Source organism: Lynx canadensis, chromosome B2 (assembly GCF_007474595.2).
Source record: "Lynx canadensis isolate LIC74 chromosome B2, mLynCan4.pri.v2, whole genome shotgun sequence".
Classification (NCBI taxonomy): Eukaryota; Metazoa; Chordata; class Mammalia; order Carnivora; family Felidae; genus Lynx; species Lynx canadensis.
Window position 1 is genome coordinate 98,501,596 of NC_044307.1, and position 20,018 is coordinate 98,521,613.

Consider the following 20,018-nt stretch of genomic DNA (forward strand, 5'->3'; position numbering starts at 1 on the left):
GGCTGGCGCCGCGCTTTGTTGTCGTTGAGACTCTCGGGAGGAGGAGCCCAGCGAGGAGGGCTGCGGGAGCCCGCCTAGTCCCGGCCCGCGGCGCGCACCCCGACACCCACGCCCGCAGTCCCGCGGAGCCGGGTCGCGCAGGCGCGCGCGCGAGCACACATATACACACACGCACACACACGCACGCACACAGCACACCCGGGCCCGCCGCCCAGCCCTCCCCTTGGGCGGGGACCCGCCCGCCGTCAGCTTAGGTTGAGGCACCCTGCGTGTGTCTATAACTTTGTGCTGCTGCCGCGGCCGCCCTGCTCGTGTAAGGGAGGAGGAGGAGGAATGTGGAAGGCGGCGGCGCGCAGGCTGACAGGCGTTTCCTCAGGCGGGCTGCGGCGGCAGCCGGAGCGCCTCTCCTTCGCCGAGGTTGCGCGCCCCCTCCTCGCCGTGCCCCGGGCCCGCGCGGGATTGTGCGTCCTCCCCACTCGTCCCTGAAGGGAAGGAACTGAGGTAGGCGCCGGAGCTTTGCAGCGGGGCGGCCGCCTTCCCGGTGACTCCGGATCTGCTTCCGAGCTGGGCCAGGCGCTTCCCTTTTCCCTCCCCGTGACTCGGTGTGCGCGCCCCCTTTCCCTCCCGCTAGTGTTTTTAAAGGACTTGAGTGAAGGGGGGAAAACTGTCAAGATGGCAGCAGCGGGAGCAAGGAGGTGATGAACGTGCTGGTCCGGGTTTTCTGGCAGCCCGGGAGACTTGGCGCTTCCTGACCTGTTGGAAGATTTATGTTCCGACTTGTCCCCTCCCCGCGTTCTTTACAGGGAAGGGGATGGAGGGTACAACGTCCGCGAGCAAATAAACCACACAAAAACCCAAAGTGGTCGTTCCTGCTTGGCTCGACCCTTTGCAAACACCCGCCGAGCTGCTTGCCCCCCTGCTTCCCGTCTGGTCCTTTTTCTGGAAGTGTCAAGGGCCGGTCCGCGCTCGGACTCATGTTCGCCTTCCCGGCCCGTGGGGCCAAGAGAGGAGAAGGTGGCTGCCCGTGCCGTTCCCGGGCTCGGGCCCCTCGGCCAGGAGAAGGGGTACAAGGGGGCGCGGAGGCGGCAGGGCCAGGGGCGAGGAGGAGAAGAGCGGAAGACGCCACAGACTTTGGCTGCGGCGCCGCGGGAAGCACTTGAGCGGGCCCGAACGAAACATAAACAAACGCACGCCCGCTCGGGCTCCTACCGCCGCTCGGCTGCGCCAGCTCCGGCCGCTGCCCGCTTTAAAGGCGCGGCCCGCGCCCCTCCCCCGCCCCCGCCCCTCCCCCTTCTTCCCCGCCCAGCCACCTAGCCCAGGAGGGACCTGCAGATCTGGCGGCCGCGGCGGCGGGGGGAGGGGGCTGCCCCGTGCGAGCCCGTCGATTCGCTCCGGTCTCCCCCGAGGCCTGGCCAGGGGGCGGTGTCTGCTGCGCCAGGTTCGCGGGACGCACGTCTCCAGGTCTGCCTGCTTCTAGGAGGCGGGCGCCGTGCGGCCGGGAAGCGGCGGCAGCGGGCGAGGACTCGCCGAGGACCGGGCTCCAGCCCGGGATAACGAACTCTCCTTCTCTCTCCTCTCGTGCTTCCCCAGGCGGCGGCAGTAGCGGCAGCGGCTCCCGGGAGCCCGAGCCTTCGCGGCGCCCCCGTCCCTCCCCCGCCGCACCCCGCCCCGGCGCGAGAGGAGAGCGCGAGAGCCCGAGCCGCGGGCGGGCGGGCGGGCGGGCGGCGAAGATGGCAGAGGCACCGGCCTCCCCGGCCCCGCTCTCTCCGCTCGAAGTGGAGCTGGACCCGGAGTTCGAGCCCCAGAGCCGGCCGCGCTCCTGTACGTGGCCCCTGCAGAGGCCAGAGCTCCAGGGGAGCCCGGCCAAGCCCTCGGGGGAGACGGCCGCCGATTCCATGATCCCCGAAGAGGAGGACGATGAAGACGACGAGGACGGTAGCGGTAGGGCCAGCTCGGCCATGGCGATCGGCGGCGGCGGGAGCGGCACGCTGGGCTCCGGGCTGCTCCTTGAAGACTCGGCCCGGCTGCTGGCTCCTGGAGGGCAGGACTCCGGGTCCGGGCCAGCCCTCGCGGCGGGCGCGCTGAGCGGGGGGACGCAGACACCGCTGCAGCCTCAGCAGCCACTGCCACCGCCGCAGCCGGGGGCGGCTGGGGGCTCCGGGCAGCCGAGGAAATGCTCGTCGCGGCGGAACGCCTGGGGAAACCTGTCCTACGCCGACCTGATCACTCGCGCCATCGAGAGCTCCCCGGACAAACGGCTCACTCTGTCCCAGATCTACGAGTGGATGGTGCGCTGCGTGCCCTACTTCAAGGATAAGGGCGATAGCAACAGCTCGGCCGGGTGGAAGGTGCGTACCCACCTCGGGCGGGCGGCCGGACCCGCCGGGCCTCCTGCGCAGTGCGAGACGCGCCTTCGATTCATCGGAGCGCGCCTGCGGGCGCTGGGGAGAGGGGTTGGCAGCGAGAGCCTCCGCTGTGAGGTTTCGGGGGATCTGTGTGACCCCCAGAGGAGGGGAACCTGGGGTCGGCCGCGGAGGGGGGTTGGGGAAATGAGGCTTCCGGGGAAGCCTCGGGCATGGCCAGGTGAGGAGAGGGGGCAAGGGATGCCGGCGAGGGAAGGACTGGCGGACAGGAGTGCGTTTGACGGATTCCCCGGACTGCGCGGAGGAGGTAGGTCTGCGGCTAACTTCGAAGTAGAAATCACCGTAGTGGGGGTGCGGGGAGGGCGCTGCGGGTGGAGTGAGAGGATGTGGGGGAGTGTTTGGGACTTGGTGCCCGGAGAAGCGGTTGGATTTGTGGTTCCCAGTCTGTCACAGGAGCATGGTCGTTGTTACTAGCTGGATGAGCACCCTTACGTCGAAGTTTCTAGCGTGTGGATGTTAATTCCCACAGGCATACCGGTCCCATTAGAAAAAGCAGTGGTTGTAAACCTTTTCCTGGCTGCTTGTCTTTCCTTGTCTGTGTTGACATCTTTATTAGAGAGGATTAGAGAGGTTTTCCCAGTAAACGAGTCTCCAAACTTGAGATGTTCTGGGTCCTGGAATGGGCCAGCCCTTCCACCTTAAGGCGGACTAGCCACACCTGCTGCTTCTATTGAGGCCTGGACTCTGGCGCTATTTGAGGCCAGGTCCAGGTGTGGAGGACTGGGGCCTGGAGCTTCACCTAGCCTTCCCTGGCCTAGGGGAGGGAGATGTAGTGGCAGGACTGGGCCGTAATGGCTTCTACCTATAAGTGAACCAGAAGGGAGGCTCTCTACTGTTCCTTTTCAGCCTCTTGGGGCACTGGGCACATGGTAGGGAGAGAGGTGTGGAAAGGCCTATGATGTAATGACTTCCTGCAGTTGGGCATCTAAACAGATTAACTCCTGTGCCCCTGCTGGGCTGCTGATACCCAGCTGCTTTGCTCTTCCTGGCACCTCATTCTCCTGGCCTCTACCCCAAGATATGAATGTGTCATTACCAGGCAAAAGAGGTACATGTGGAGATACATATCACTTATCAGTTGCTTCTATTTGCAAGTTAGCTTTTTTTTTTTTAATTAAAGAGGTGGTTGCTTCCTTCCTCAGTCCTCTTCACTGTATCTTCCTGGATTCCAGTATGTGTGTACAGCAAGAACAGTGTAATCTTGGCGGAGAACTGGAGCCCTGGAGAGGAATTTGTGTAAAAATTGAAGAATGTAGTGTGTTTTAAAGAAAAAAGAACTTAATGTGTTGAGTTTTAATTTGCTTAAAAAAAAAAAACTTGCAAAGTACCTTTTTTTTAAATTTCTTATGGCTAGAAAAGGACTTGTTGAGATTTTTTTTTCTTTTTTTTTTTTTAAGTTTATTAATCCTGAGAGAGACAGACAGCGTGAGGGAGGGGCAGAGAGAGAATCCCAAGCAGTCTCCATGCTGTGAGTGCAGAGGCCAGCTCAGGGCTCGAACTCAGGAAACTGAGATCATGACCTGAGCCGAAATCGAGAGTCAGATGCTTAACTGAGCCACCCAGGCGCCCCTTGCTGAGATACTTTAAAAGCAAAATGTGTGCTTTGAAATTATTCCACATATCTGTCTCATTTCCTTTAATGAATGCTGACATTATGAATCTTACATTTGATTTAATTTTAAAGCTTTGCAAAAGAATGCCAGCTGTGTGATCCGAGGGCCATTTACAGAAAGCATGGGAGTGAGTTCCATTTCAAAGCAGTGTTACTGTGATAGCTTTTAAAACTGAATTTCCAAGTGAATAGCAAGGGTTAATCTCAGTGTATAGTGTCAGGAAGGGGTGGGTTTCAAGATCTAAGAAAATGGACATAGGGGTTTGGAATATTTTTCAAATTTCTCACACTTGCAGTGAGTCCTGTATATTTTGAACTTGGTGCAGAGGATCTGCTAGTTAAAAGTTAGCTAGTTAAAGCTAAAAAGTTAGCATTGGAAGGGTTTTCACATTTCCTATGACTTTCAAGTTTACAAAAGTAGTTTAATTCCACAAATAATATTTCTTGCTATTGTGCTTACAGTTAAAGATGGTAACAGTTTTGATTTTTTTTTTTTTTTAAAGATCTAGGTGAGAAAGTAGTATTACCAAAAGTAGCCATGAATTGTGATTCAGTTAATTATATTTTCACGTAGCTTGCAGGACTTACAATAGAGATTTGGGGCCTAGTCATAAACTTTATGGTTTTATGTCCTTAACCTTTTTTTGGTCTCATGCTATCTCATTTCTCTCTCTCTCTCTCTCTCTCTCTCTCTTTTTTGGTTGGAGTATATTCAATGCACAGTGTTAAATTAGTTTCTATCTTATCTCTAACATTTGTGAAATATAAATTGAAACTTGAGCCTTAATATGTTTACTAAAGGGCATAAAGTAAAATGTCTTTATGTTTAAGGTAAGTAAAATTATTTTTAAGATTTTATACTAGTTCTGAGTATCACATGACAACTTGTGGGGATATCCTTTAAAGATTTTTTGTAAGATGACTTTCATCAAAAGATGCACCCATGCAGGAACTTCCAAATCTTTGATGATGGAGAAAGCCCTTTGAAACTGGGGCTGGTTTCATATTCTGCTTATGACTAATAGCCAGCCTTTTTTTGTGCTTGTGGTTCAGTGGGGGTGGTAGAAGAGGGAAGAGGGAGAGGTCAGGAGCTAATTGTGACCCATTTCCCTGCGTCCAAGTTTCAGGAGTTGATTCCTATCACGATTAGTCATTTTGAGAGCAGGCATGTGCACTTAAACCACACTGCTTTCATTCTTAGTTACGCATTAGGGTTTTTAACTTCTAAAAATGTCTAGAATTCAGGTTAACCTCTCCTAGTCCTGTGTGCACATAGGCACAGTATGCAGGGCTTAGGCCTTGCTTTTTTCATGGCTTTTTTGGCCTGTTGCATTCTGAGATTCTGTCACCAGAATTCTCACCCTAAGATCAGAGAATGAAAGGATTAGAAAAGAAGGCATTGGAGATCAGAACTGGGACTAGTGATTTGAAGCCCTGGTTGCATATTAGAATCACCTGGGAGCTTAAAAAAAAAAAAGCCAATACCCAGAGAATCGGTTTTAATTGGGCTGGTCTGGGGCTTAGCATTATTTTTGTTTGTTTGTTTGTTTTTGTTTAAGTTTCTCAGGTTATTTTAATATACAGCCGGGATGAGGTTTGCAGAGATTATTCAACTCCCTCATAGGTGAAGAACCTGATTCTTCAAGTTAAGGACTTCTCTAAGATCACACAGCTAGTTAGTACACAGGTAATTAATAGTCGCGGTTCTGGAGATTTGTTCTTTATCACACTATTTTCCTCTTTAAATCAAGGATCTATTTTTTAAAAGTCACTTACTAAGTAACAAGTAGTCTTACACAAGTAAAAGATGCTTTCCTGAAAAGCATATTTGCCTCTCAGTCTAAAGATGTCTTGGTTATTATTTTAGCATCAGAAACAGATGAATATTGATGGAGGCTGAGTGAGTTTCTCATATTTGTATAGCCGTCCAGTGTTGATCAGTATGGGTACTTAGGAATTATGAAGTGATGAAGGTGGCAGAAAAGATAGCATTTTAACAAAAGGAGGAAGTTCCTGGTTAACTTAGGTTTGAAAGATGCATATTGTGCCAGACAGAAAGGTGATGGCTATCTCACAGGCTCCCTTACCTCAGGCAATAAGTAGAAATGAATAATCAGATGTGGTCACGAGGGGAAAAGGTTACATTTCCTTTAATTCGGATTAAGTTTACTTGTACTGCACCACCCATAATTAAACTGGTTTGTTCTCTCGGTTCCTCCTGGGGAGGGGGGCAGACCTCTAGGACTCCAGGGTTTACCTGTTAAGGTCTATTTATTGCTTATTCACCTACTCACACCCACACACCTGCATTTCCCACGGGGTTAGGGCATGATTGTATCAAGTAGCCGTGAGTTTCTGTGCTGGTTCTCAAAATTTCACAAATGGAGGATCTTGTGTGTGTGACGATTTCTGCTGCTGCTGTGGAGGTTAATTCTGCAAGAGACTAGTCTTCTTTCATGTGACAATGTGTACTCTTACAGCTTCTTCCCAGAGTGAAAAGATGAGGACCCACCTGCCACACAGTGCTTGTTGATGTTCGTACTGTTCTGGTTCTTTAGATTAATGCATCCAGTTCCTTCCCAACACACTGTGTTAAGAAAATGTCATTTTAACTGCACCTTTTATATTTAAAAAATATTTTTTTTAAATTTCAAAATGATAAAGTTGTGATAATTCCATGTTGGCTTGTAATTCTCCCCTCAGTCACCTTTTGGAGTAACTCACCAAAGGGCCAGTTACAGTCGTGTGTAAGGAATCTGTCTTCTGCTTGGCCCATGTTACCAAAATGCTGTTTTGTAACTTCCTTTGGCAGGACTGTCTTCGTCAGGGATTCTCAACGAATACACTTCCTCTTCCTACAGCCTCAGCACACTAGGGGGACTGGGGGACTGTTTTTCCTCTTTTTCAAAGCTGTGTCATCGACCTCTGAAGTGAAGAAATTGGCCCTTTTAAACTTTGATCTGTGGGCCCTGTAGCAGAGAGAGTCTTTAAAAAAGAAGCTAAGTGTTTGTTTTGATATGTTTATCTCCTTCTTAGAAAATGAAATGAAACTATGCAGACTTATTTTTAGGAGATTTTAGGAGGGTTCTATTTTAAGAGAATGACACCATAGAAGAACATCTTGTAGTTCAACTTTTTAATACGTGTGATTCTTAAAACCTGCAAGATATTTTTATTTAGGAAATTAATGAAGAGTCCTTGTCCCAGTAAAAAGTCATTTATTTGGTCTGGAAAAAGTTTAGCAGATACCATCCATCCAAAGATCTTCATAAATATGCAAAGATAAGACTGTTTAGGTCTGTACATTCTGGCAGGGCACCGTGCTGACCCACCGCTTATCAGATCAGATTCCCAGGCTGGAGAGAATATGGAATTTATTTTGTTTTCATACCTTACTCGTCTTGCCTGGAGGGAACAGACTTGATCCTCTCTTGAGTCATTTTTCTCCTTACCTTTTCCTGTATCACAAATTGAAGAGTCCTGAAGAGCCACTCTGGCCTTTTGCTGCTATAGAAGGAGTTGGGAATGACACATGTATAGGTAAGTTAGTGTCCGTGGACGTTATAGCTGGCATACAGTAAGTGACCGAAGATCAGAGAGAGAAAACCTTTTTACCATTTTCATCACATGCCATTTTATTCATGCAACAAACAGTCAAAGGCATACCGTTCACAGACAGGGCTTTCTCCTGGGCCTAAGGGATATAGTAGGAGCACAAGTCACATAAGGTTCCAGTTCACAGGATTCATGTTCTATTGGAGGAAGACAAAAAATAAACGTGCAAATCTGTGTTCTATGAACTTGTCATTGTTGTTCATTGACTTTGCCTTTTTTCACATCTGTACTTCTGCTTTCATCAGTACTTCAGCTCTCTGCAGAGGAGTTACTGGCAAATTGGAAAGTTGGTATTGAACTCTGGCTTGGAGCTGGTCTTTAATTCTCTGCCGATCATTTTTTTCCAGCTTGCTTTGGAGACGCAAGGCCACTGTGGCATGGCTCCTATAGTTTGGGTCTGTTTGGGAGAAGCTGGGTTTTTTCCAGGTCTGCCCAGATTAGGGCACACCTGTGGTCCTGGCCTGATCTGGGATCTCCAGTTCTGTCCTATGGGGCCTGGTAGAGGACTGGCCTCCCTCTGGAGTGGAGGTGGAGCCTTGGTACAGCTGACTCATCCACATTGCTTCTCGCCTCAAATTTAGAACTAAAAGAGGTTTTAAAGATCATCTAACTACTTCATTTTACGGGTGAGGAGCAGGACGAGAGCATGTGAGTGACTGTCCAGGATCCTACAGCTAGCAGAGATGGAGCTAAGAGTGTGTTCACGTGAGCCCCGGGAACCACTGTTCTGTAATGTCTGCTGTTAACCATTGTGGTTTCACAGCTGTTCGTGTCATTGCTTCCATTTCTGCAAACTCTTACTTCATTTGCTTGCCTCTGATTCCCCTCCCCCTTCGTTTAGGCTGGTTTGTGCTAAAGTAACTGTGTTGCTCTTTTAGCATTCTCCATCAGTGCTTTTAGCTAACCTAAAAGCCCTCTGTTTTAACCCTACTCCACCCTACTGTGCCCACCCCTGACTCCCACCTACTTGCTTTGTCATTTTTCTCTGACTCCTCTTGATTCCCAAGGACAGTGTAAGAGCCTCCAAAGCACAGAATGTGTCTGCCAGACAATAACATATCTGATCCTTGGAGCTGCTTTTTGGATCATTATGTCCACAGCCCATGAAGATATAGCCTTGTTCTGGGACTCTTGACACTGAAAGAGATGATGTGATTCGAGAGTGAGGCGATACCACATGTGGAGTCTTTTGGATACTTCTAGCTATGAAGTCTGAGACCTCCTAGCATTGATGTTGCTAGGGTATGGTGTAGTTATGAAAGGATACTCTGCTATCTAAGGCATTTCTTGTTAGTGTCTTATTTCCTCGTGTAGAAGTCCCTGAAAACTTCATTAGTGCCAGTTACTACCCATCACAGAAACTGAGGGGAACCTGATCTTGGAATGACTTCATTTAGAGAAAAAAGTTGAAATCAAGTCTGCTTTCTGTGTGTATGCCCCACCGATGCAGCATCAATATGCACCATCTAGAGAGAGTCACCATGGGATTGTTCAGCCTAAAATTCATTTACCCACTTCTTACAGGAGCAAAGCTGTTGTGTAAGTTGTCCATAATGTTCTGCATTTGGAGGCAGAAGTCCCAGATGGACCTGAAGTTTTATATCCATGGATTGGGAAATAGAAGTCGTGTATGAAGGAGGAAGAGACAGCAAGCACTGTTTGAGATGGATCTTTTAAGGGCTAGTCTGGAGCTCTTCCGAGTTCATGTTTTTGAAATGTGTGGTTAGGCTGTGATTATGATACAAGAGCCCAATTCTGATGGCATCCCTACCCTGACAGACTCAGTGCCTTTAACCATTTTATTCCTGACTGAACAACATTTCTTTCTCAGTATCACAATTTCCCCAGTTGGAAAAAGAAGCACAGTAGCAAGCATCCATAGAATATTGTGCTGTATCCTTCCTTCCTGATAAAACACGAGTGTGTGATTGGTGCATGTTTCAAGCTGGGCTTTTCTAGACAGTGTGTCTTTCAGTTTCCACTCAGGCTCAGGCTTTTTTTTTTTTTTTTTTTGTCCTATTATGGGATAACATTATAAAATGAAATGGACTAGGTTCCCTTATGGGCTGTGGTCCTTTCAGTAATTTGCTACTCTAGTAATTGCTTGTGATGAAGAAGCCAGGTTCTCTTCTAGGGGCTCACCATGCCTGGGTGTCAGATGTATCCTCGTCCTGCAGTGGAGAGGTGCACACAGAGCAAGGAAAGCTTGTGGCACACTCGTAGGGGGCAAGGCTGATGCAGCAAGTGACTCCTGCTACAAACAAGTGAAATGCATTAGCTTTCCTCTGGAGTAAACGTACAATAAATCCAACACAGATGCCTTTGGCAGTTTTAAGTAGGTGTTTGGAATTTCTTATTTTTGTGTGTATGTGTTGGGGGAGAATCCACATCATATTTTTCATTGTGTTTTAGATGTCTAGTGAAATTAATAATTTGGCTCCTGAAGCCATTGAGAATTTACTTTAAATTCAGAGCCAGCAGAGGGAGTACACAGGTCTTAAAGCTCATCTCAAGTGTTTTTTTCCCCATAAAGCCGAAATAATACCTTGATTAAAATAAAAAGGACTGTGATATATAGTGCTTCCATGTAGGTTTATGTCATCAGAAACATAATTTGAGGGGCGCCTGGGTGGCTCAGTCGGTTAAGCGGCTGACTTTGGCTCAGGTCATGATCTCGCGGTTTGTGAGTTCCGGCCCCGCGTTGGGCTCTGTGCTGACAGCTCAGAGCCTGGAGCCTGTTTCAGATTCTGTGTCTCCCTCTCTCTAACCCTCCCCTGCTCGTGCTCTGGCTCTCTCTGTCTCAAAAATAAATAAAACATTAAAAAAAAAAAACGGATAATTTGTGGAGGGGCTGTTAAAAACCTAAGGTAACTTTTTAAAAATTTATTTTTATTAAAAATTTTTTTTTCTTTGAAAATTCCATTTATTGGTATTGATGAACTTTGATTTGCTTTTAGCTCATATGCTAATAATAGCTGCTGACCACTAAGGTAACTTTTTTTTTGAAAGGAAACCTTGGTCTTCTGAGACCCATGATCCACTTTCCATCCCCGAATAGTTAAATGAAAGCACTTTTAACTGAAAAATATCCTTCCCTGTCTTTCATCTTTTTTGTTGTTTCACTTCTGATAATACATGTGAGTGTTTATACGTAATACCAAATTTTTCAGAGTATTCAAGTGTCTGGGCTAGTGGAATGTCCTGTGTTTTAGTGCTATTTTGATTGGGACTTATGATATTTTCCAAGACTTCACAGTTTCCCACAGGTGAGAGAAAGGCAAAAGCTATATTATTTCTAATTCAGTTTGGAAGTAATAGTCCACTGGCAGTTATAACTTTGAATTATTTTTTTTGATATTTCTGTAATGCTGTGATTTTGTCATCTCCTTCCCCTTTGCCCCATACTTTGGTGGTGGTGGTTTACTTTAATTTGGGAGTTGTAGTGGGTTGAATGGTATTCCCCCCAAATTCATGTCCACTTGGAACCTCAGAATGTGACCTTATTTAAAAATAGGGTCTTTTAACGGGGCGCCTGGGTGGCGCAGTCGGTTAAGCGTCCGACTTCAGCCAGGTCACGATCTCGCGGTCTGTGAGTTCGAGCCCCGCATCGGGCTCTGGGCTGATGGCTCAGAGCCTGGAGCCTGTTTCCGATTCTGTGTCTCCCTCTCTCTCTGCCCCTCCCCCGTTCATGCTCTGTCTCTCTCTGTCCCAAAAATAAATAAACGTTGAAAAAAAAAAAAATTTAAAAATAGGGTCTTTTAAGGGGTGATGTGGTTAGTAGCCAAGCGCAGCAGGCGTTGCTGGGAGCCACCTGAAGCTAGGAAGAGGCCAGGGACAGTCCCCACCCTGGCATCTTCAGAGGGAGCATGGCCCTCCTAAATCCTTGGACTTCTAGCCTCCAGCACTGTGAGAGAATAGATTCTTGTTGTTTGAAGACCTCGAATTTGGTGATTTGTTATGGTAGTCTTGGGAAACAAACACGAGAGCTTGGAGATGGAAGAGAGGGATAGGCAGGGTTGCAGATAGAGGAGAAGAGTACAAAGTTCTGTTTATTTTATTACTGAGATTATTTGCCATATAACATTGGTTTCAGCTGTACAACGTACTGATTCAGCTTTGGTGTCTGTCACAAAACGTTCACCACAATAAGCCTACTTGAATTAACATCCATTGGTGCTCACAGTTGCAAATTTCTTTTTTTTTCTTGTAATTAGAACTTTTAAGATCTACTCTGATTTTATACCTGGAAGTTTGTGCCTTTTGACCACTGTCATCCATTCTGCTCCTCCCCATTTTAAATTAGATTAAAATTAAAATGTTAATCATTTACAGGCCACTTATAATTTAAATTTTCTTCATTCTGCTGTGGGAGACAGAAGGGAGGCATGAATTTACCTGATTTCCCAGTTAGAACCACTAGAACTTGTTCCTCCTTCCCATTTCTAATATGTCCTGGGTTCCCCCTCACACCCCCTCCCCTGTCCCCTTTACTGAATTTATTTCTTGAAGCTTATGGAATGGCTGCACGTGTGGAGTGTGGGCTTGAGGTTTCTCTGAAGCCCAGGAATTCTGGCTGAGAGCTTTGGTCTAGAATTGTCCCTCTTTGAGGAGAGAAGGAAAGGAGCCTTGGGTTCTCAGTGGAAGGATCCTTTCTTTCCTATCAGGGCTTGAGAAGGTAGAGCCCAGTCAGGTCCATTGTCCTTGGTTATGGTAGTAAGGCTAATCCAGAATCTCTGGAGTCCCCTCAGCTCCTCCTGTGCTTGGTTCAGGGACTTTCAAAGTTTCTCATACCTGAGCCTTCAGGCTCTTGTCTCCTTTGTGTATATTTATGTCCCAAAAACCAGTCATCCTAATGAAGCATAGAACATAGAGTGGTTGTCATCGTAGAAGTAGAAACAGTTCTGAAGTATTTAAGAGTGAGAATTGCACAGTTTAACATTCTATTTCAAAATGATATTTTTGGGAAGGAGAGCCCGGAGAGACAGTTTGATTCTTACAACAAAAAGGCGTCTTCACAACCACATTCTCAGACCTAGATATTATACTAATTATAATAATAGTAGCTAGGATTTATTGAGCACTAAGCACCAAATGCTCAGCTAGGTTTTTACATCTAATGTTGATCCTACAAGATAGGCATTTAAATGTAAATCCCAATTTAAAGATGAGGAAATGGTTCAAGGAACTTGAGATCAGACCCCAGGTTTCTTGGACTCTGGAACTTTTTTTTGCCTTTTCTATTGTGCTCTACTGTCTCCTGAGTGCCAGTGGGACTTTGGGTTGGGTGGGGGGTGTACAACAGTAAAATAAAATAGCTGCCATTTCACTTATTTATATTATTCACTTGGCAGGGAGAGTTGAGTTTGTGTGTGTGTGTGTTTTAATTTAGGTAAATTTGACATACAACATTAACTTCAGGTGTATAATGTAGCAAGTCAGTATTTGTATATATTGTAGAATGCTCACCACAAAAAGTCTAGTTAACCTCCGTCACCATTCATAGTTACAGACTTTTTTTTTCTTGTGATGAGAACTTTTAAGATTTACTCTCCTAGAAACCTTCAAATATGCGATACAGTTATTAACTGTAGTCACCATGCTGTACATTACATCCCCGTGACTTATAACTGGAAGTTTGTACTTTTAGAAAATAGCTTCCATTTTAAAGGTTGCTGCTGTGTGCCACATCTTTACATATGTTACCACTAATCCTCATGTTAATCCACTGGAATACTGTCTTGAAGGCTTGTCTTCCAAGTTGTGGCTGACTGGGGTAACCCCTCTGTGTGCTGCTAGGGGAGTGGACTTGGACCCATGATTTAGGCTCCTTTCCTTAATTTTATTAGGATGAGCTAATAACTTAAAAATTGAGTCAGTGCCTCGGCTTTTAGTGGGAGAATAGAAGTGGTTTGAAAATTCTGTCAAAAACCTGCAGGTGTGTGGATTCTCATTTCTGATTGGTCACTTCTTTGCAGGAGCATGGTTTACTCTGCTTCATATACAAAGTGTACTATTTAGAACTAATAGACTCGTACATAGTGTATAGAAATCCTTTGGGTTGGACTATTATCTCTGGCAAATTTCTGCCTTGGGAGAACAGGGTATCTGTGCTTCTATTATGTTGTAGACTTTACCTAAAGCATCTAAAGTAGATGAAGGGAGACGAGACCACAAAGAAAAACAGATTGCAGGGAAACAAAATTTATAAGAAGCTCCTGGCAGCAGTTTGGCTGCTGAATCAGATCTCATAACTAAAGGTATTAAAATACCTTGTGAGGTGTTTGACTCTTTGCTATGCAGGTACTGTTGGGTTTAAAGGCAGGTTGCCAAGACAGAGACTGAAAACGTTGCATAATGCAAGTTGCTGGCCAGGTTAAAGTGTTTATCTCTACTGAAGAGCTTATTGCTTTTATCTTCAAGGTAAAAATATGTATGGGTAGGACCTAAAATGATGGTTTTAATTGGCCAGGGGAATGCAGTACTCATGTGCCCTAAGATAAAATGTGGCTAGCAGAACACTAATCCTACGCGTGTTTGAAAAAACTTCAGAACTCTCAGTTTCATAGTAAAGATAGGTGAGTAGTGCCTGGATAGTGTCCAGAAGATAGACTGAAACACTATGATAAATGTGGAGCCGGCAGAACGGTTCTGCCTGATAACTGAATATAGAGGGTGCTGGGGAGGGTGACGGGGCTGGAGGCAGTTGCAGTAGAAGGTGGCAGTGGCCACAGTGGACTTTTAAAGGTACAACTTGGGTTATCAACCTGAAGTTTAAGGTGGGCATAAAATTATATCCAATAGAGCTTGTTAGATGTCTCCTTGAAAATTCGTACTACTTTAGAAAGATCAAGTGGACGGCTGAGTCATTAATTCATATAATTCAAATTTCAAAACTGCTTTTTTCCTGAAGTGTCCAAATAATTGATTTTTGAAATATTTCTTTCATCATAAATTATCTAGATAATTGCTTCAGTTTCATATTTCATATTAAGCTCAGCTGAGTGATGTTTAACCCTTCCTGCTCACATTCCTATCTTTTTTAAGTTTTAATTTTACTTGATATTTTTATTTTTTTTACTCAGTATTTTTAAAAGCTTGATGCATTTAAATTTTTTTATAGTACCATAATGGTTTTATAAAGTAAAACTCTTTCTCTGAATGTCTCCATTAGAACTTATCTTGCTGGTAAATTCTTTAAAAATTTTTTACCTAATTTAAAATTCAGTGTTGCTGTAGATCTTCTAGGGTTTTTACCTTATTAGTTAGGATAGCTGTCCTGGGGCTTCCTGCCAGCATTTATTTCCATGTCAAGGATTTGTTGTTAAACTCACCCTCTCACCCTTTATACATGTGCATCTTTGTAAATATATATATATTTACCCCCCAGTTGGTAGAATGAGAAGGGATGTATCTTTATTTACTAGTTTTCAGTACAGTCTCATTAACAGCATTAATTTGCCATGTATGCATATACCCATCGTGCAAATAAACAGTGACCCACAGACTAAATTTTCAGCAAGATACTTTTTTTTTTTAAAGTAAACATTGAAACTCTGAACCCAAACATTCTTCTGAATTTGTTTAAAAGAATAATGAGCAGTTAGGTCAGGTGTACTGTTTGTGTAATCCTGAGAAGCCTAGAATGGGTTTATGAAAATTATGGGCCTGATTAATTTAAGGTTTTCTTCGAGCTGATTCCAGGGTGAGTGTGCTTGGTTTGGCACACTTAGATTCTGAAGGTCCTCATAGATAACTTCCTAGGTGAGCTAGTATACAATTTCTTGAAATTAGTGGCCTAGATCAGGCCTTCTATCACCAACCCTGTCCAATAAAGGTAAGCTTACAGCCTTCTGTTTGACTAGATAGATGCATGTCCTCTGCTGAACTGAAATATCTAAAGCAGTCCTATTAGTCTTCTCCCTTTCCAAGAAAGATCCTTATTTCAGGCTGAAAGGCTATGTGTTCTGGGCCATACTTTTGGCTTTACCACATTCAACTTTCACGTTCATTGTTAAGGTAAAATTTGGTGCTTTGATCATAGGTATCAATTAGTAGGTGTTCTTTGGGAGGAGGGAAAGGGTTTATTCTGATGGTCTTATGAAATCAGGGAATGCTTTGAGTTAATTTGTGGGTAATCAGTACTGAATAAGTGAAGTAGCATGTGTTAAATTAGAAAAGTTGTATTAGTGAAAACTATGTCTTCTAAATTGATTTTGAAATAATTACTTAACAAATGGATGTTTTTAATCAAATTATAGTTCTCATTTTCAAGATGCTGATTTATCCAAATCTTAGTTTTCTAATCAGATCAAAAACTTTAAATTGATGAATTGGTTTTTATTTTATTTTTTATTTTTATTTTTTTTATATATATGAAATTTATTGACAAATTGGTTTCCATACAACACCCAGTGCTCATCCCAAAAGGTGCCCTCCTCAATACCCATCACCCATCCTCCCCTCCCTCCCACCCCCCATCAACCCTCAGTTTGTTCTCAGTTTTTAACAGTCTCTTATGCTTTGGCTCTCTCCCACTCTAACCTCTTTTTTTTTTTTTTTTTTTCCTTCCCCTCCCCCATGGGTTCCTGTTAAGTTTCTCAGGATCCACATAAGAGTGAAACCATATGGTATCTGTCTTTCTCTGTATGGCTTATTTCACTTAGCATTACACTCTCCAGTTCCATCCACGTTGCTACAAAAGGCCATATTTCATTTTTTCTCATTGCCACATAGTATTCCATTGTGTATATATACCACAATTTCTTTATCCATTCATCAGTTGATGGACAGATGAATTGGTTTTTAAATGTTAACGCGGTGGAAATACATCTGAAGTTTTCTCTCTGGGCTCCCAGTGTTTGACCTACTGATATGAACAGAGATAATTTTCAACTGACTTCTGTCTGTATCATCTGCTTTGAGATTCCCTGCTCTGTCCATTGAGCACCAACTCTGTTTTACTGTTTTGCTTCATAATTATGCCTTAAATAGGATCGTAAAGCATTCAGACATTTTTTTTTTCCCAGCTTGTTACCTCATGCATCTAGTGCTAGTCAAGAAGGGAGAGAAGAAAATAACTTGGTTTTATCATCTGAACCATATGATTTTACAACTTTGAAGACTCATTTGTCAGTGTGGTTACTAGGAAGATAATTTCACTTACCAAATGCTCTGAGAGTTACTCCTTCAATCTCCTTCCTCTTGCCTCCCCTTTAAAATTTTTTAAAAATTGTTTTCAGGGGTGGGGGCTCCCGAGTGGCTCATTCGGTTGAGCATCCAACTCTTGATCTTGGCTCAAGTCCAGGTGGGACTCCGTGGTGTGTGTGGCACCTGCTTGGGATTCTCTCTCTCCCTCTCTCTCTGCACCTCCCCCATGCATGCGGGCCCCCCCCTTCCAAAAATAAATAAACATTAAAAAAATATATATTTAGGGGCGCCTGGGTGGCTCCGTCAGTTGGGCATCTGTCTTCGGCTCAGGTCATGGTCTCACAGTTTGTGGGTTCAAGCCCTGCGTCAGGCTCTGTGTTGATAGCTGGAAGTCTGGAGCCTGTTTTGGATTCTGCGTCTCCCTCTCTCTGCCCCTCCCCCACTTGCAGTCTTTCTCTCGCTCTCTCAAAAATAAACATTTAAAAAAGGTATATATGTATATTTATAATTTTCTTCAGGGGTAAGTGTTTTGGCACATGATTTCAAAGTTGAACCTTTAGATGATTTGTTTGTGAGAAGTTAAAGCTGTTTGCCTGAAGTCTCTAGTTATTAACTCTTCTGAGAAAAAATAGTACATTTTGTTAAAAGGGTTTCTTGAGGGGCGCCTGGGTGGCGCAGTCGGTTAAGCGTCCGACTTCAGCCAGGTCACGATCTCGCGGTCCGGGAGTTCGAGCCCCGCGTCGGGCTCTGGGCTGATGGCTCAGAGCCTGGAGCCTGTTTCCGATTCTGTGTCTCCCTCTCTCTCTGCCCCTCCCCCGTTCATGCTCTGTCTCTCTCTGTCCCAAAAATAAATAAATGTTGAAAAAAAAAAAATTAAAAAAAAAAAAAATAAAAGGGTTTCTTGAAATATCCTCTGGACTGTTATAAGTCTTTGACAAATGTGGGCAGTTCCTTGATCATGTAGCCATTTCTGATTTTTGAACCTCGAACAGCCAACAACGCTGGGTTGATTTTTATATCAGTCTAGGAATCAAAGAGCCTCAGTTTTACCTGCTGCAGTCACCCCCAGCTCTTCTCCCATTTTTTTTCTTTCCTTTTATGTCATTAAGACATTATGTAAAGGGGACTCACTGCCCTTCTTTTTCCCATTCACCTACTATCTCTCTGTGATCTTTCTCCTACATCAGTGATTTTCAACCTCAGCTGCATTTGAGAATCGCCTGGGGATCTTTGAAAAACACCTGTGTCTAGGTCCCATCCTAAAATAATTAGGTTAGAATCTCTAGATATGGGGCCTAGGCATCCATATTTTTTAAGGCTCTCAGGAGGCTACAGTATACAGTTAGGGCTGAGAACTATTGTCTTAGAGAAATGAGTTATCAACTATTTTAGAATTGACTTCTAGACCTATTTCTACCTTCTCCTCCGTGGGAAGAGTACCAAGTAGAGTTTGCTCCCTGGAAGCTCCATATAAAAGGGACTGCTGTCTAGTTGGGCTCAAAGAGAACAGTTGGTTTCTAAGACAAGGGCATCATTATTTAACAAACTGTGCTTAGCTAGGATTTCCTCCTCTCTTTCATATAAATGAATGTGGTTTCTTTAATGTTTCCAACTCCCACCTGTTTTTCTAGTTTCCAGTGGACCCTGGTTAACCTATTTTAAAGTTTTCAGGAATTTGCGAAAAGAGATGGTGCTATTTCAAGTCATTGCATGAGACTTGAACACTGAGACACTTAAATGTACCGTCTTTCTTTTGTGCAACCCAACCTGATATACTAATGAGACCTGCCATATTCTGACATTAAGCTAGTGGTTCTCAAAGCGTGGCCTCCAGATCAGCAGCATTAGCATCACCTAGGAACTTGGAAATGCAGGTTCTTGGGCCCACCTCAGACATTGAATCAGAATCTCTGGACCCAGCATTCAATGTTATAATAAGGCCTCCAGGTAATTCTGCAAGCTGAAATTTAAGAACTGCTTAAGTCATTTGCTAAGACTGGAATTCCTCTGGTAACAGATTGGGAGTCAAAAATAAAAATTCTCATACCACCTTGGCTTCAGAATCCTGACAAGAGTGGGAAAAGATGAACAGCCATCTCATGGTGGTATCTGTTGAAATGGAATGAAGACCCTAGCCCCTTGAGTATTGTAGACTTGCCACAAATCCTCGTTGCCGTGTAGCTTCCTGTGAGGGCAAGGGCACCAACCTCCCTCCTGGATAACCTTAATGAAGGATCTGCTCAGGTGCACAGAGGATGGCAGATGTTCATTCTGGGGCATATATTGTGTTCAAAGGACTTGTGTTTAGGTTGGATTCTTGTTGTTTTGTGATCTTTTTTCCCTTGTTTGTTTTGGTCTTTTGGGAATGTTCTTAGATTTAAGACTAGCATCAGACAGGGGAGTAGTTGTAGTGACTCATCCACCGACAGACGTGGGACATGTGGGAGAAAGATAAGATTAAAATGTGCTGGGTGTAATCAGTGTGGAGGGTGAGTGACTCGAAGGGGAAAGTGATGCAGCTTTCATGATGAGGTCAGAGGCGACGCCGTGGTGGTGAGGAGATGGCGTCCATCTTGGCTCAGGGTCCTAAAAAGGTGCACAGCCTCTCCCACAAGGTGAAGCCAGGTAAAGATCAAAACAAGTTACTCGTGCTGTCAGTATCATTGGATTCTGTAGTCCATTAAGCTGGGCCTCATGATCATCCATATCAAACATAGCTGATGGCTTTAGGAATATAAATAGTGCAAAGAAGAGTGGGTTGGCCAGACTTGGAGGTTCATTTCAGGACCTCTTAGCAGCTGCTTCAGAATGCTGCCTGAGATTCATAAATACTCTTATATCTGACACATTAAAAAAACAACAACACAGGATTAGTTTGGATTACAAATTCTTCTGCTGTTAGTAGCATACCTTTTCCTTCATGAAGCTCTGTCAGAGGCAACAGGGCTTGCTTGGGTACTGAGCTGCAGAGGCGTGGTGATCTGTTTCTTCCTGGGAATGGGGAGGCCAGACAAGTTACTTTTCTCAGATTTGCCAAGATTCTTGAGAAGGATCAGGAAGGCAGGTTCAGATGTTGAGACATCAGAATGTTCACGCAGTGGTGGAGAAAACTACATCGAGATACTTCTGTCTGGGGCCAGAGTTTGGAGGAGTGTCCTAAAAGTGCCATGAACACTGTAAGCAGCATTCAAAGTTGGACTCCAGGAGATTACTAGGGACTT

At 44.9% G+C, this 20,018-nt stretch overlaps 1 protein-coding gene across 3 annotated transcripts in view; it reads left to right on the forward strand.

Moving 5' to 3' along the window:
* Positions 1-244: 244 nt before the first annotated feature.
* Positions 245-20,018, forward strand: part of FOXO3 (forkhead box O3) — a 125,998-nt gene continuing 106,224 nt past the window's right edge. Inside the window, exons 1-2 of one of the 3 annotated variants that reach the window (XM_030316086.1) lie at positions 245-501; positions 1,591-2,348. In XM_030316086.1, the coding sequence (XP_030171946.1) occupies positions 1,731-2,348 (618 nt within the window). In that variant the 5' untranslated portion in view covers positions 245-501; positions 1,591-1,730. Of the gene's footprint in view, positions 502-1,409; positions 2,349-20,018 lie in introns of those variants that run through there. The other 2 variants (XM_030316084.1, XM_030316085.1) reach the window with 2 other exon arrangements.